We start from the raw sequence: 17,470 nt of genomic DNA on the forward strand, positions 1-17,470 counted from the left end.
CGTTTCAACTTGAACCCATGCTTCGGGTTGAGAAAAATGAAGATGCATTTTCAAAGTTTTCTCAAAGTATATCTAATGAGCTGAAAAGGCAGGTTTGTTTTATCTACCCAACCTTTTTATGAATTCAAATCATTCAGGTCTGTTTCTTTCCCTGGATAACTGCCAACAATTCTGTGTGGTTTAAGGGTATTATGATGACTACATGGTACGTATGTATCAAGTGATGCTGGATTCACACTGAATCAAGCTATGGGACTGAAAGACAATAATGGGGATTGAGGAATGATTGACAGCAAATGTACGTGTATGTTAGGGTTGGAATCAGAATTCCGGTGGTGGTCTGAATCTGATCCATGGCTGGTCAGGCTATTTCAATCCTCATTTGGGAAAAAGCAGATACCAAACTTATTAGACTACTGGAGGGTCAGTATGTCTTGTGTAAAGTACATGTATATCTTAAAACTAGTCATAAATTTAACACCCCCCCCCCCCCCAAAAAATGGCTTTTCTTTGTAATTGAACTCATTTCGCATTCTTTGATAGACTAAACCATGGAGCAAGGAACAGAAGGAGTCAGAACTCTTGGGCGATTTACATTTTTGACCATTAACATTCTAAATACCTCGGGAATGTCCATCTAGCTACAGCACTGTGACAGCAAGCCCGGACCATTCATTGCATGACTGCAAGCGGCCTTTAAACCCGATGATTGTCACCGCTTTTTAGGTTGGTAACCAACAATCTCCCTATAGTCATGTCACGTCGTTGCTCTTTCTTGAAAACTGTGCAGTTGTTAGATGGGAGTTATGAAATCAAGTTATCGATGTGCAGTTGTTGGCCCTTGAAAGCACTATCTGTTCCTGTCATTTGAAGATGAATTAAATTGTTTTCCGATAAGTTATCATGGAATTTTGAATTTTTTATTGGCAATACATCATTTATGAAATATGACATTTTGGGAAATTTCATAAGGTTTCCGACGGAAGGGATAGAGCACATTTGGCTCATCATGAAATGATTGTTTCAGTGATTTGACCACACTGTGGACCAGTGTTAGCCAACTCCGAACAAACACTTTCAAATCAATCATTTTTGGCGATGTATGACAAGTGCACCACAGTGCTATCCACAAATCAATGCAAACTCTTTCTTCAAGCATTAGTGAGTACAGATCTCAACAGGGTAGTGAGCAATTGGATAAGCTGGCCACCAGGTGCTTTTTTTGTTGCTTTCGAGGGCAGTGATGATCAAATAACTTTGAAGTAGGGGAGTTCTGACTCCTGCTCCTTGCTCCATGACTAAACCCAGTGTTTCTTGAAATGCAATGATTTCCAAATGTATTGCATACATGTATTGAGCCCCACATAACCTAAAGGGAGTCATTAAAAGCATCTCAAGCAGTAGGTGACAAGTTTTCATTTTAGGTTCTTTTTAAGCTTCTTTGCGGGCAGACGTCCACTAGGGAAGTCATCTATGGCTTCCACTACAGTGGATGTCGTGTCTTCCAGTTCGATTAAGTGCTCCTTCTTCAAGTGTTTTTTCAAACTGATATTATGGTTGAATGATTGGTCACAGTGACTGCACGTGTAGGGCTTCTCCCCGGTATGAGTTCGCTGATGCCTCGTCATGTTGCATTTTTGCGTAAACCCCCGTCCGCAGAAAGAGCAGGAGTAACGTTTGTGCTGGGCGTGTGTAGCCAGGTGTCTCTGCAATCGCGTATTTGCCTTGAAGGCTTTCCCGCATTGCTGGCAGATGTAATTCCTGGCCTTGTTGTGCAGCGGCCTGTGGATGGACAGCGACTGGGCACTTTTGAACTTCTTATCGCAGAATTGGCACGAGTAGGGCGTTGCTCCTGTCTGCTTGATCGCGTGGTACTCGCTGTGCATTTTTAGCTGCTTGCCACTTGCAAATCCCTTCCCGCACGCTTCACAGATGTAGTTCTTCACCTTGTGCAATTCCAGGTGTGCTTTCATGTCCGGGACGTACTCGTTGCATTCCGGGCAGCGTCTGAGCTCAATGGCTAGTTCCCGGATGTCCACCTCGTTGACCCGCTGATACAGGCCAAGGTCAATCTCGATATGAGTGAATATCTCACCGTTCTCCTCTGCAGCATTGTCACCGCTGTCCGGTATGCTGATAGGTAGGTGTGCGGTGATGGTATGCATCCTAAGGTCATCTGCTTCCTGAAACCTTTGGCTGCAACTCCGACAGGAGAACATTCTTGGCAGGTCCTGTTTCTGGATCTCCTTCAACCGTTTGTTGAATGTCAGTGCCTCTCTAAAATAAACAATGCATACATCTGCCATTATAGCCAAAATTTGTTGAACATGATACACATGCTTTGATAACAAAAGGCAAGGAGTAATTGAATAGGTTCACGTTTTTAATTTTTTAATTTTTTTATTTTAATACAAAGACACTTGACTTAAGGATTTGAACCTGAGTAACTTGGAATGGGCTCCGTGCACATAGCCCATACTGTACCAGGGGGCGGGCCTCACAAATAGCTCAGTTGGTAGCAGTACCAGTATATTCTGAAGGTTTTAGGTTAACTTTCCACTTTTGTAAATTCTGTATATTCAACTGAAAACTCACCTAAACAAAATGATTAGTGCTTATAGGTAGGTTAGATCAGTTGTCTTTTGTGCATTTTTTCGTTTGAAGCAACAAAAGTGCTCAAACGCTAAAGACAGATGCTTAACAACTAACCTGATTAATGTTAAGCTTTATGAATCCTGTGTATTCCGTGAAAACAATATTCTAGGATCTCAATTTCAATTCAAAAGTTGCTGAGTCATGTTTTGAATTGCGCCAGAAATCAGCGTCCTGGACACGTTCTCATTCAGCCAAATGCAGCTACGCGATGTCACGCACTGAACCGCTAAATAATAGCAACAGCACGCTTGTGTGCATCGTGTCAACGCTTGTGCGTACCCATTCCCCGAATAAGAAACCAACTACTAACGGACATTTCCAAAAATGCATCACTTAATGCATTTTTGGAAATGGCCTTCTTTTATTGTTTTCTTCAAAAAGTAATTTCACAGGTAGTTTAGTGCCATTACTATCTTTAAACCAAGTAAGCTTTAACAATAATTTTGTCAGTTACATTTTGGATAGCTGCAAATGATCTACTCTTCCTTTAACTCTTTGTAAATCAACTGCCTATTATTGGTTTTTATCTCATGGAGTTGCTATTTCTCATAGCCATCTCCTTGTGACTTACTTTTCTGCATCGTCCAATTCTATCCTCGGCCTTCCCCTCCTCTTTTTTGTCTGCACTTTGTCTCCGCCCACTGTTGCCGTCTCTCCAGATTCTTCTTGTGAAGTCTTGGTTCTCAAGCTTGGCATTTGTCTCTCAGATCTGGAGGCTAGTTCATTAGAATTTGTTTCTGGAAGAACAGTTTCATCTGCATTCTCTGTCCTCCGTTTCTCTGTTGCATCATCAGATCGGGACAGTTCTGGACAATCACATTTATCTTGATGACTTGAAAACAACTGTTGTCCTTGACAACCAGATGTGCATGTCCTAATTCCATTGCCATTTCTGACGTTCTCAACTGGGGAGTTAGACAATGCATCTTGTGGTTTATCCTGCACATCATTAAGACCATCATTTTTACAGCGAGATGCTTCAGTTGATTGAACTTTGTCAGTTGCTTCCTTGTTCACGGTTCTTCTTTTAGTTCTTGTACGTCTGTGACTTTGTTTCAAAGGGCCTGATTCAACGTTTCTTTCCTTTTCTATTTCCAGATCTTTTTCCAGCCTAGGCAAAATCAACAGAGCATACATGTATAAAACTTTATGTAGATGTCACAAAACGTTTCTTTTCATTTCTTTGTTTTCTTTAACCCTCCTAGTCTTTAGCACTTCACAGCCCTTCAAGTTTAGCAAAACCACTTTTTCCCACCAGAGTTAGCACCCTCGCTTCAAATTCCTTTGAGGTAATCTTCTGTGAAGCATGGACATTCCAAATCCTTGCACAATTCTTTTGTGCGGTTAACGCTAAGCTCAAGACAAGCTGGCAATTTTGATCGTGCCTCTTTGCTCTATACAGTGCTGTTTTTTTGTGTGCAGTGACTCTCTGTGTGACACAGTTACTTTAACACTTCATATCCCTTCACCTGAAACTGACCCGCAGGCTTTAAAAAGGTTTACATTTTGCTCTGCATATTGACTTCACACTAGGAGTGTTAATACATTGCATATCAAAAATTCTCAAATGATTGAAAAGTTTGAAAATATTTTAAAATATGAGAACACAATAATTTATTTACCCCCAAAGTACTTTAGGTCTAGGGCTGTGCCTGTAGCCATTTATTGGAATACACACCTATCTAGCAGGAAGGTCATGAAGATTTCATCCGCACTCCATTTTCTGTCGTCTTTCAGAGATGTCCATCTTGTGTCGTCTTCCCTCAACTCAGCCGACGTCAGTATTCTGTCTCGAAGCTTTTGCCATCTCACCCCTTCATGTTGGAGATTTATTGAAAGAAAAGATGATTCACCTTGTGCCACACGTTGGAATGGTAGAGCTTCGCTGGTCGAGAGGTTCTCTGTGAACACCTCTGTATCATCCATGACAAAGCATCACTGTTGATTTCTGCATAGAAATGGAAAACGTTTTGAGAGTCTGCTAGAATTGATACGTCAAGCTCTTGCAAGTTTTACACTTTGCAAAGTACACATGTACATGTATACATTCCGGGATATACAAAACACTAATGTCTACTAACTAGTAAACTGACTAATTAGTAATTGACTAGTAGTACATGTAACAGTTACAATTGCCAAATTTGAAATGAGCATTAGAGCTGGGATTTCCCTAGACCCAGTAACTGAGGCGCTTTAACTCCTTTTTTTAAAATTTTGATTTTGGTCGTTCGTACTAGCCGATCAAAGTCATAATTCGAAGAGAAAAAAATGAGTTCTAGCGCCCCTGTTACTGGGTCTAGAATTTCCCTAGATCCGTACTGCCATGTGTCGATTCAAAGTCAAAACAGTTTATCCTTCACTTGTTCTAAGCAGGGCTCTTGCAATGTGCCTTTGTCAAATTCAGGACTTGATAAGGAATATCCAAGACTCTATTTACGGGTCTAGAGTTTCCCAAGCCAGGGTTTCCTCACAAAGGTCCCTTGACTGTACGTGAGACATCATTGTTTTTAGGTAGTTGATATTTGGCCAGCACAGGTTTTTTTGTCACACATCATCTCAATGAAGGTCACTCATTGCAAAAATGTTGGGAAAGAATGTTGCAACCTGACACTACTTCAGCGGCTGTGTACATGTACAAAGTCTATGGAGAGTCAAGAATTTTTTTAAAAGTATTTCTTAACAAAATTGAAAATATTTCTCAGTCCAAGATTCATGTCTTATCATTATTTTTGCAATGACTGACCTTCATTGAGATGACGATAAAAAAACCCGGTAAAATGACGATGACAGTGCGGCGACAACGCGCGACTCGAAAATAAAGATGGCAATCACCGTGCGATGTACCGTGAGCACACACGGCGCGGTGGGCTGAATCGCAAGGCACAAACCGCGCAGGAAAATCGTGATTTCTACACCAAGAATCTGTTCAAAATTGCAAAAAGGGTGTCATTAGAATTAAGAAACGTCTGCTTTTGATTGTAAAGGTGATTTTTGAGCAATAAAAAACATTTTTGACTCTAATTTGATCAAAACAAAACAGGGGCCCTTCACTTCACGATCGCCCTGCCACCATGGCCACTGGCACCAGTGCAGTCAGTGGCAACTGCCTTGTTATTTTACTTTTTAGTGTCAATTTAGTGCAAGTAATTTTTCCCTTAACGTTAAAAGAACAATAAAACACTCGCAAATGCATCGAAGATTGTCATTATCAGTTATTAATATTATATTTATAAATACCAGTGCAGTGATGACCAACACACGACGCGACATGCACCACCCACCAAATTGATTGCAGATCTGGATCCGATCGTAAATAGCGCCACCAAGAGTTTTAGTCAAATGGCGCCACCAAGAGTGAATTCTAAGTAAATTTCTTCCAAGAAAAAAAAATGCCACAAAGTTGTATTGTGATTTAATACGTGTAACTTGCTTCATCCATTATGCATTTGTGACTTCATACATAACGGCGTCAAATAGTTAATTAAAAAATTAGTATTACAGAATTAACTACATGTATTTCACTCAACTTGTTTTCATCTAGTTTGTGGGAATTAAAATTTGGGTAATTAAAATGCGGTAAACTGTCACAAAAGGCAGAAATGGCAGAATTGTTTGAGATGGAATAAGGCATTTTTAATCAGAATGCAACAGCAGGTTAACACTTATTACAGCAGGCTTGTTCAAATTCCCCCAAAAAGGGAATAAATGAAATAAAACAACTTTAAGATTTACTATTTAGCGAAAACGAAAAGGATATACATAAAAAAAAATCAATTGCATGTACATAACAAATCTTTAGATATGATCTTTGCTGTAGAAGTGAACTAGTCGTATTTGAAGAAAAAAATGCACACATAAGAGCATAAGACAAGTTTTTAATATTCCATAGGGAAAAATTTGAAATGTTGGCATATTTAATTATGTACAGATAATGCTTTCATAAAAAGATGAACCTTACAAGAGAAGGTTGTCAGTTTCTATTGCCAATTTTAGCAATTTTCATTATTTCAGCATTTTCTTAAATATACATGAATCCACAATAAAAACGATGTTTACAAGAAATGGAAGAGGTATTTGCACTTGGTTTGACACAATTTTGTTTGCAAGCTTTGGATGATCAGACATCACAAGAAAAATAACACTTTGTTTCCCGACAAAACGCGATAAATACCATTTATAATTACCTTTAGAATCCCGCCCTCTTTTGGCTGCTCAAAGTCAGTTTTGATGGCCGTTGTAAAAGTAAAACACAATTTAAGAAAACAAAGTGAACAATTTAGAACCAACTGTTTGACTGTGAACAAATGTGTTCTATACATGTACATGTATTAACATTTTCATGACCATGCAACTTTTCCCTTTTTTTCCCAAATACATGTATATATCGGAACTTGGAAATAAATCTAGACATATATCATACAAAATTCATGAACGTTGGATAGATTTGAACTCCCCCCCCCCTTTTTTTTTTTATCTAATGGACCTTTTTGATTCTGATGTCATATTACATGTATACCAGTGCTGAAGTTCATTACTTTTCTGAGTCTGAAAAGTACATTAAAATAGAAGCTAGGGCAGTGACAATTTCACCTGAAAATCTAGACAGAGTAGTATATTGTGAGACAAAGGGACTCTCTACAAAACTGATGAATACAGTACGGTACAAGGCCTGATTCAGGTCGTGTCATTTATCAGAAAATAAAACTATGCAAGCCAACAGATCAAGGTCAACCAAACTATGATATTCAGATTCAATTATGGAAGAGAAAGATTGTGTAAAAGGGTCCACATTTAAATACAAAAACTCATACTTTTTGTAAAAATAATTATCTCTAAATTTGTAACTTGGAATTCATTGAACTGTATATTGATCATTGTTATTTTGAAATTATATTTTTAAATACTTGAGAACTATCTCACAAATATATCTCTCCTATGAGTAAATATTGTTAGCAAACAAATTGTCTAATTTCTCAACAACAAAAGTCAAAGCACATCGTTCATGCACGTCTACTCAATAAAAGCAATTTTTACTTCTATAAAAATGTAATAAAATGTCCAGCACTGAAATCTACTGCATAAAATATGACTTGCAAAGAAAGGAAAACTGCTAATTATTTTTGATATACATTGTACACTGTTCTTCGATTACAACAAATTCCTCCAAGAACAAAAATTGGTAAGACATACACAGTAGGCATTTGAAGCTCACAGCACAAGTACATTTTGAAGTTATAGTGTTTCGGTTGACGCCTTTCAACAGCTTCGTTTTTGCAAAATATTTTTTAGAAAAAGTATAAGAAATGTTTTTGTGGAGTATCACTGGTAGCTCGGTCTTGTGGCAGGATGAACGGTTCCATCAGAGTTTATCGGAACGATGGGCATTCCGGGATATCCTGACGGATATCCTTGAAGGTACGTAGACGGATAGAAAAAGGCAGTCATTCCCTGTTCCCCTGTTTGCCCTTGCCTATCTAATGGCATATTGTTGCCCTTCCACTGGTTCCCCGCCTGGTGGAGGGTTTGCAGCCTGACGGCTTCCTCCGCTGCTGCATGATTCTGCTGCTCCAGGTTCAGGTTGTTTTCTGGTTGGTGCCAGGGACTCGCAGCAGGCTCGGCTTCCCTCACCGGTTGCTGGTCATCTCTCCACTGATTCCCAACATTATTGTCTCTTTGGATAGTCATATCATTGCCCTTCCATTGGTTTTCTGTAACCAGTTGGTCCTCCTGGGGCACTGTGTTCGCTTCCTGTTGGATTGGCACCGGTTCCTCTGTATTCACAACGACAGTTTGAGAAGACTCCTTAGACTTTCTGGTTGTGGCAGGCTTAGGCCTACCTGCCTCCTCCCACCAGTCGATGCCATGATGCTTCTTCTTGTGGTTCTTGAGGCTAACCTTGTGGTTGAAGGACTCCTTGCAGAGGTCACACTGATAGGGCTTGACACCCGTGTGGACCCGCTCGTGCTTCTGCATGTTGCTCTTCTGGGAGAAGCCTCGTCCGCACTCACTGCACTTGTACGGCTTCTCCTTCATGTGGATCGCCGAATGGATGATCAGCCGGTTGTTGGTGTAGAACGACTTGCCACAGTGATCGCAGATGAAAGTTTTCTCCCCTCCGTGGTAGAGCATGTGGCTGCGCAGGTTCTGAGAGAAGCGGTAGGATTTATCGCACAGCTGGCACTTATAGCGATCCCCAGTTCGATCCATCTCGTGAACCTTCCTGTGCTTCTGCAGGATCTGGTTCTCCGTGAAGCCCTTGCCGCATTCCTCGCAGATAAAGTTGCGTTCCCGGTGCTCTCGCTTGTGGACAGTCATGTTCTCCACATACTTCTTGCATTTGGGACACTGTCTTAACACATTGGCCAGGCTGGTGATATCCGGTAGCAGTAACCTGTCCATATCTGATCTTTCAGGATTGGGATTTTCTCCTTCGATGTTCTCATTAGCATTGTTCTGAGGTGGAATCAGGAGTCTATCTCTCTGGTGCACGCTGAGGAAATGTTTCTTTATTTCCTCAGCATCTGGGAACTGTTCAAAGCAAGTCTTACACTCGTACATCTTGGGTAACCTCTGGAGTCTTACTTCCATACGGATGTATGTTCTGTAAAACAAAACCAACTCTGATTTAATAATTTTAGTTAATAAACAAATAATAAGCTTGAACACTGTATGCAGGTTTTTAGCAGCAGTTATGAGTTCTTTTCACCAACAATTTATTCTAACCAACTTTAATTTTCATGACAAACTACAGACTTCTGGGCAAAATATCATATCCATAGAATCAGTTTGGTAGTCAAGTTCACAACATTTTTCATACAAGTTTGGTCACAGGTAAATCGTAAGTGATTACACAAGTCCACTCACAAGTAGCACAGGATGAACAATAACAAAGGATTGTTTTTGTCAACTTTTTGTTGTGACCTTCCTTGAACTGGATAGCTTGCAAGGACATAGCAAGACTTCGGTTTAAAGAGCTGATGACTGACAGCCAGGCAAACGATTCTAATCCCAACCGCAGCCCGTTTTCATAACATGAAGGCTTTTACAAAGCTTAGATAACACAGGTACTGAAATTGGTTAAGGCAAGGAACTTGGTTACAGTGTCCAAAAATGTTTAGATCAATTGACCATTGTGCAGTGAGGCTGAAGGGAAATTAAATAACACTCGTATGGGGTTTTGGCCAAGGATTAGGAGTATCCGCACAATTTAACATTTTGAAAAATTACTTTGTGGTTTTGTTATTATTTCAAAAATATTTAGATGGAAACTTTTTGGGGGGCACACTGTAGTGAACATCCCCTTTGGATTTAAGTGATAATGTGCACTGCTGCCAATTCTGATATTTAAGGCACTACCTTGTTACCACTGCCCATAGTGTCCGGCCAATCTTAACTGCATTGACAGTATGACATGGTGAAAGACAGAGAGATTGAACCCTCAAAATATAAATCGTGACTCACTTGGCAGGCTTCTCCGCTTTGACCTTTAGCTTAGGGAACTTCTTCTGGCTTTCGGTCGCTGGTTTCCTGGGTCGACCTCTCTTGCGCGGAGGGCTGTACGTTTCAAGTTTGGTGGTCTTTGCTGGGGTTTTGGCTGCTTTCTTCGAGGCAGGTGTCTTCTTTGGTGACTTGGTGGGTTTGGCAGGTGGTTTGGGTCTGCTGGGTGTCTTTGGCTGGGCTTGATAGTTGTTGATGGCGCGGGGTAGGCTTTTCCTTCTCCTCTTTGGCTAAAATGAAATAGAAGAAGTTTTTAGTAAGACTGCAAGACCTTTTTAGTGAGATTTTAAGCAATAACTATTTTGTGGGATGAAATCTTTGTGCCCAGTGAGATGTCAATTCAAAAGTAGGTTTTGTCCTTCACATCTCCCCAAATGTGCATGTCTCTGATGCAAAAATTTTATCATGCAGAATAGTGATTGATTGTAGCACCTGTTACATGAGATTTGAATTGTCCAACCGACCCTGGCAAGCTCTGCGGTTGAGGGGTAAAATGTCTGCACTTGCATGAAGGAGGTCAGGGGTTCAATATTGTAGAAGAGTCCATCACAAGTCCTCCAGTCTCAATTCAAGCCACAAGCTATTCAAATGAACTGTGACAAAGGCATCCCGTAGTTGTTCATCGCGTTACTTGTAACTTAACTGCACTTTTGAAATGACTTGTGATATACTTATGCAAGCTAGTGGTGAACTTTGCTTACAACACTGCCACAACCACCCTGCTGAGAAGTGGCCCTTGCTTAATTGGTCATGCACTGCGAAGACCTGAGGTGCCTCTCACTGTCTTTTTGAACCCACAGAACCAACCATCAGAACCCTTCCGACAGGACGGAGCACTGCACCTACATTTCACAGACCATAGACAACCTTAACGCTAATGGCCTTAAACACGATTGGACTATTCCTGCTGCCCAGGAATTGGGCTGAATGGCAGAGATGAATTTCAAGCATTGGAAAAACCACCGGTCACAACGTCTTAGGTCGAGTACGGCTCGAGTAGCGTCAATTAGAGAGAACACTGGGAACAAGTATGAAGAGTTCAGTTTTGGGGGGAAAATTCTGAAGTAACGATTTATTTCACGGACTTAACGCAAAAAACTGAGTCAGTGCTTACATATCGTATCATGGGCAGTGGCTGATAATCCAGATCTTTGGGATTGTCATCCATGGCCAGTAAGTCTTCATCTTCTTCGTCTTCATCAAGACCAACGTCGTCTTCCGTCAGCTTTAAGCCATTATCCTGGCCTCTCCTCTTCCTTGCTGGTCTCTTTGAGTTGTCTTCTAAGGGTACTGCCTGCTTCCTGCATTAACGATTCGATAACATTTCTGGCATAAAAATGCGGACCAAAAATGGGAGAAGGGGCAAAAAATTGAAGGGAAGAAGAGTTTCAAGGGACACTGCATCCTGGAAAGTGCTCAATTGGACTACAAAATGCATTTTTCATGAAAAAAATGTGTTTGGATTTCAAGCTGTTTAAGCTGTGCGTAACAGAACCTGCTTCTTCTTTTTCGACGCCCGCCTCTTCTTTTTTTAATTAACACATTTTCAACATATTTTGCAAATATAATGTCAATAGATTGCCTTTTTATTTGTTTCCAACTCAATTGTACCTGTTATGTAGAATGCGTTACGGCTCCTTTGGATACAATTTTGTATTAGCAAAAATACATGTAAGAATCCATTCACCATCTTGGAAAATTCGCCATCTTGGGGAGGGGGGGGGGGGGGGAGGAAAAAAGTGCCCGCCTCCTTATTTTTTTACAAAAAGCCCGAACGGAAAACTGTTTATTTTTTTGCTCGGCCTAAGAGAACTAAGAGGGTGCAGTAGTTTGAAATACCGTTCATATTTTTTGGGTTGTCCCTTCCGACGTGTGCCTTTTTTGCCCTGTGTTGAGGCATCAGTTTGCTTGGCGATGGACAAAGTTTCCTCCACACTGAAAAAAAACCACAGAAAAATAGAAGTTTGGTTAAAAAGTGTGTGCAGTTATGTAATGTATGGAATAAAAAAATGTGCATTAAACAAGATGGCAATACAGGCTCACACAGGAATGAATTTTTTTTTTAAATTGAAAATTGAAAGGTGGATATGCGATTATTTTGTAACAACAAAGATACATGTATACTAATATATTGTAGTTTTAAAGATATAAATTTAAGAAAAATGAAATGATTCTAGATATCAAATAGAGAGAAATATTATAACATTTGGCTAGTCATACAAAGCAAAATCTTGGTCAAGTTTAAAGTAATCACAAGAAGCTACCGATCAAGACAGAAGCTGGCAAAAGCCTCGTCAATACTCCAGGTTGAATCGTCTTCAGTCCATTTCAGGTACTCCTTAAAATCTGGCAATCCCATCATCTGCTTCCGGAGTCGAGACCATCTGCTGCCCTCGTGAGGCAGCGGCACTGACAACAACGCTTCATCAGGGTTGGAATCATCAGCGTTGCTAACCAGTTTTTGGTTATTACTCTTTTGCGGTTCGGCTTCCTCGTTAGGTTCCTCTGATGTGCACTGTGACTCTGGAGGTTTTTGATTTGCATCAGGGACTTGGAGATGTACGTTGCTCACAGCTGCTGAAGAAACCAGTAATGCATTCTGACAGTCAATTCTGTCCAGGATTTCTTCGAGAGCACCCATAGCAGCAGCCATGACAGCATCATTCTCCGCATCCTGCACGGCCATAACTGGTTCCTTCAGAGAAAAGGGGGAACAACACGAAAGTAAAAAATATACAGTCAACAATTATCGTGAGTACCATTGAAGCCCCAGTAGCTCGTTTTTGACACATTGAGAAGCCAGTAGGTGCTTTATAAGGTATTTTTGTCCAGTCCCCGTGATTTTGGCAACTTTTTGAGCTGGATGTTCGTGAAAAACTGGTTTACAGATTTTATGTCTTCTATTTGTTGGGGCGCTAGTGAGTACTACAACCAAAGTCAAAATTTGTCAAAGTTCTAGAACCTCAGTTACTGGGTCTATAACTTTTGGGAAAGAATGTTGCATCCTGAGTCCTGACGCCACTTTGTTCATATATTATCTCAATGAACATGATGAAGGTCAGTCGAGTCATTGCAAAAATGCTGAATAGACATGAATCTGGGACTGAGAAACACTTCCAGTTTTTAATGTTTGAAAATACTTTGAAAATGCACTCGACTATTCATGGCATTTTGACTAGCTGTACATGTACACAACAAAGAAGTGGCATCTGAATAGGCCTAATCGGTGCTAATACTACTTTACTAGTACTATAGTAATAGGGCCTACATTCTTTCAAATCTTTCATGTCTTTGTTGGGAAAGACTGTTGCAACCTGACACCATTTTTTTCTTCATATATCAATAATTATCATCTCAATGAAGGTCAGTCATTGCAAAAATGATGATAAGACATGAATCTGGGACCGAGAAACATTTCAAATTTAGGAAATACTGAAGTGGCATCAGGATGCGACACTTTTTCCCTACATTCTTTCCCTTTGTTGCAATATGCGGAGCTAGCACAGTCAGTGGTGCAGCGTTTGGCAATGAATTCCGTGTTAAACACCACGACAAGCGATAGTGCATGTATGCCTATGCCTGTCATGCCGGTATCAGGTCAACTCGGACCCGAACCAAGTCAGACCCATGCCAAGTCGGACCCATGCCAACTCGGACCCACGCCAACTCGGACCCACTACCAACTCGGACCCACGACCAACTCGGACCCACGACCAAGTCAGACCCACGACCAACTCGGACCCACTACCAACTTGGACCCACTACCAACTCGGACCCAAGCCCGACCAACTCGGACCCAACAATGACTCAATCATTAGTTTCAGAGATTATATTTATAGGTGATCTTAATGTTAGTGCTTATATAGTGAAGATATTCTGTAATTATATTGGGCAGAATGGGGCTTTTAGTTTTGTTGTTTTCTTGTATTGCTGCTGTGTGGAGTGCTATTTTATGATGCGTACAGTAAATACTGTTGCTAAACGCTTATCGCTTTGAACGTCATGAAACTAAACGTGCTTAGCTTTTTGAAACCGTGACCTGTGAAGCTAAACCAAGAGATATTAATAGCGTATAGTATAGGTTAGGCATATCGTATGTCATTTGTACAACTTGATATACAAGCTTTTTCAAAATCTCGATTTGCTTTTCCAAACGAAGTTCAAAGGATTATAATTTTCAGAAAGAAATAAATTACTTGTTTGTTTTTGCAGGCCTTTGTGTCGTGTAACAAGTGGTTTTAAGTGGCACATTTTGTTTCAGTGAGGAAGTTATTAATTTGAAATAACTATTTAGGCCTTTCATTTCATGTAATTGTGTGGGTTTTTTTAATTCACATGCTGGCTTTGAATTCTGTGGGTTTTTTTTACGAATCCGATTAACTTTTTATACTTTTTTGATTTAACTTTTTTGTTTAATATGGAACCGTCTTCGTTTTTCTTGCAGTGTATGCAATGGTGTTTATGTGGGGTTTTTTTTAAATAGAGATTAGAATAGACTTCGTTTTTATATCTTATTTATTTTATTTATTGACTTATGTTTACTTATATTTATTGAGTTAATAATGTTATGTTTGAAAGTGTTTATGTTTTAATGCCATACTTTCCAATTTTATTTTTCTATGAAGATCTGTTCTTAATTTGTATACTCGTTACGTTGAAGTTTGGATTAAAAACGAAATAAATTGCTGTTAAATTTAGCGAGATGGTGTGAACGATGTCAATGAATATGTTTTAATGAAAATAAATAATTGGTTAAACTTTTAAAGCGCAATATGTTTTAATGGAAACAAATAAAAATAATAAATAATTAATTACACTTTTAAAGCGCATTTCAAAATAGCATTTCAATGCGCTTTACAACGACAAAAATGTTATACTGCTGCAATACAGATTTGGGATAATTTACCTTACAATTACAATGAAAATTTATACTAAACAGCATCACTGTAATAACAAATGAGAAGTGGACAAACTTTATGAAATGAATGATTGAAAACGATGTCGAATGATTGAAAACGATGGGTCCAAGTTGGTCATGCATGGGTCCGAGTTGGTAGTGGGTCCGAGTTGGTCGTGGGTCCGAGTTGGTCGTGGGTCCGAGTTGGTAGTGGGTCCGAGTTGGCATGGGTCCGAGTTGGCTTGGGTCCGAGTTGGTTTGGGTCCGAGTTGGATCATTTTATTAGTGCACTGCGCGGTGACGGTGATCGGGCACATCTGATCATTGTTGTTGGTACAAAAACAAGCACATACCCGGCCCTATTTCTCACCTGCTCCATGTCTGTTATGACAGTGTATTTTTGTAATGAGATCTTTGTGAAGAAACCGATGTGAGGCGTTGATTTTAGCCGTGCACCATCATCTTTTTTAGGCCAGGACCTGAAGATTTACATCATCTTCCGTCATTCAGATCAGATCGGCAGATGGAAGCTTCGCAAACGGAACAGCGCCCCCCAGAGGCGACCTAAATCAATGGACACTTGCATTTTTCTTCACACACCTAGTCGCCACGCCCCCTCTTTATCCTTTAAGAGAGTAAACCCATATGTACGATAAGACTGAAGTAATAGAGATTGTGTTGTTAAGAGCAGCATGGATGAGGCCGGCAGGGGGCCGGCAGGAGGCTGGGAGGGAGGCAAGGAGGGGGATGGGGGTGGGTGGAGACGGGGGTGGGCCGTGGGTGGATCGGAGACGGGCCGGGGGTGGGTGGAGACGGTGGTGGGTGGAGACGGGGGGGGGGGGGGGTGGGGGGGGGGGGGGGGGGTGGGGGGGGGGTGGCGCAGTATGTCAGTCCAACATCACTCACTCATATTAATGTGAAAGTATTGGTGAATGAAAACAAAAACTCGCTCAATCATGACGGCCGCAAATGTTAGAATTATAAACTGTAAAATTAATCAATTTTGCTGCACAAAGAATTGCAAAATTCACTTTTTTTTCAATTAAAAAAAAATTGCAATGTTCATGACACCAAAGAAGATCCCACACGTGAAATGTGTCCATTTACTCTGATGCAAGGTATTTATTTAATATTTGTTTAAAGCAAACAGATCACAGGCCTGACATTCCGATCTTAAGATCTTATCAGAGGCAAAATGACAGTGGTACAAGAAACAAACATGTAAGGGACACACGAGCCGGGATGGGAGGAGAAACACAAAGGAGGGATTAAATAGGGGACGGACCAATGTGGGTGAGGATCAAAGGAATGGAGAAGGACAAACAAAGGATGGATAAATATATTTCTTTAGAACTAAATATGCACCAACTACAAGGAATGCTGGAAAAATCTGGTGACCAATTTTATTGGCGTGCAATGATTGGAGAAAGCAGCAATACACATATTTCTATATAGATTCGTACATGTATGTACTAATGCATATCTTGTAAGTGCAATTATCATTAAGTAATTATCATTAATAATAGATTGAAGACATAAGAATACTTTATTAAAGGTCAATAAATTGTACATGTGTTATCAGTGAAATAAGGGTTTCATTTTTGTACAAATGAAATGCTGGATTTAATAAATAAAAAAATGATAAACAATTGATTCAATGGGCTTTAACAAGTTATGTACATGTATGTATTGTGCGGTGGGTTGTACCCTGTTCTACTGGCAAGAGTTTCAAGTTTTTGTGCCTCAAAAGAGAATTTTTTTTAAACTGCTAACAAATTTCAAGTTATATTATAAAACCAAAATGTACTTATGGTTAGAACCAGGCACAGTCAGATGGATTTGTTAAATTTTGCTTAGTCTAACTTCTCCTCTCTGCTTAGCTTGCTAAGATGAAGTAAGGTGAAGCATTGTTACCTTTTTGTAAAATGTAAGGCTTTCTCTATTATTTCTATGGTTATCTCCTTTTTTTGGCCTCTGAAGTAGGGTCGGTCGGTCAAAAAATATATAATCTGAAGAAAAAAATTGCAGTTACACTTGTATACATGGCTAAATTAAATGATGCCAAGTGCGTATTGTCTATAATTTTGTTTATTGCAAGGAGTTTATCATTAGTTGATATCACTGCACAAATAATAAAGCCCTATTTGGCAAGATGTAGTATATCAGCACGAAGCAGCTCACTAATGTTTTGGCTGTAATGGCAGCCATGACATACACACCTAATACAATAAGGGGCACCATCCTCTCATCTGGGTTCCATTGGTTGCTATACGCCATACTTCACATAAAAATCTGGTATTCATTTTCAATAGCTTTTCAAATATAATGAAGCCGGATTGCCCGAGTTTAATATTCATATTTTTCCATTTATTATTATTTATTTTTTTGTGAATGGGGTTCCAGACAGGGTTGGCAGTATTA

General features: G+C 40.0%; 2 protein-coding genes across 3 annotated transcripts; both read right to left on the minus strand.

The window, feature by feature from the left end:
- Positions 1-189: 189 nt before the first annotated feature.
- LOC119740883 (zinc finger protein 184-like) lies at positions 190-5,950 on the minus strand. Of its 2 annotated transcripts, none has more exons than XM_038216342.1 (4): positions 5,893-5,950; positions 4,334-4,603; positions 3,227-3,766; positions 190-2,277 (listed from the first exon to the last, which is right to left on the minus strand). In XM_038216342.1, exons 2-4 carry the CDS (start codon positions 4,579-4,581, stop codon positions 1,416-1,418), a joined length of 1,650 nt encoding a protein of 549 aa, XP_038072270.1. In that variant the 5' UTR covers positions 4,582-4,603; positions 5,893-5,950; the 3' UTR covers positions 190-1,415. The 2 variants fall into 2 exon arrangements, with proteins under 2 accessions (XP_038072270.1, XP_038072271.1); XM_038216343.1 differs by having other exon boundaries at positions 4,334-4,604; positions 5,899-5,937.
- Positions 5,951-6,263: 313 nt separating this feature from the next.
- Positions 6,264-15,612, minus strand: LOC119740882 (zinc finger protein 37-like). The gene is made up of 6 exons (XM_038216340.1): positions 15,420-15,612; positions 12,417-12,847; positions 11,992-12,087; positions 11,267-11,453; positions 10,117-10,382; positions 6,264-9,256 (listed from the first exon to the last, which is right to left on the minus strand). Exons 1-6 carry the CDS (start codon positions 15,426-15,428, stop codon positions 7,975-7,977), a joined length of 2,271 nt encoding a protein of 756 aa, XP_038072268.1. The 5' UTR covers positions 15,429-15,612; the 3' UTR covers positions 6,264-7,974.
- Between the last annotated feature and the right edge of the window lie 1,858 nt (positions 15,613-17,470).

Source organism: Patiria miniata, unplaced genomic scaffold (assembly GCF_015706575.1).
Source record: "Patiria miniata isolate m_02_andy unplaced genomic scaffold, ASM1570657v1 HiC_scaffold_5, whole genome shotgun sequence".
NCBI classification, from domain to species: Eukaryota; Metazoa; Echinodermata; class Asteroidea; order Valvatida; family Asterinidae; genus Patiria; species Patiria miniata.

Coding starts and splice junctions, on each gene's coding strand:
- LOC119740883 (XM_038216342.1), bottom strand. CDS start 4,581: ATGGATGATACAGAGGTGTTCACAGAGAACCTCTCGACCAGCGAAGCT. Junction 3,767..4,333: donor ATGACCTTCCTGCTAGATAG/GTGTGTATTCCA, acceptor GATTTTGCCTAG/GCTGGAAAAAGATCTGGAAA. Junction 2,278..3,226: donor GAATTGGACGATGCAGAAAA/GTAAGTCACAAG, acceptor TGTTTATTTTAG/AGAGGCACTGACATTCAACA.
- LOC119740882 (XM_038216340.1), bottom strand. Junction 10,383..11,266: donor CACTGCCCATGATACGATAT/GTAAGCACTGAC, acceptor ATTTCATTTTAG/CCAAAGAGGAGAAGGAAAAG. Junction 9,257..10,116: donor AAAGCGGAGAAGCCTGCCAA/GTGAGTCACGAT, acceptor TTTGTTTTACAG/AACATACATCCGTATGGAAG.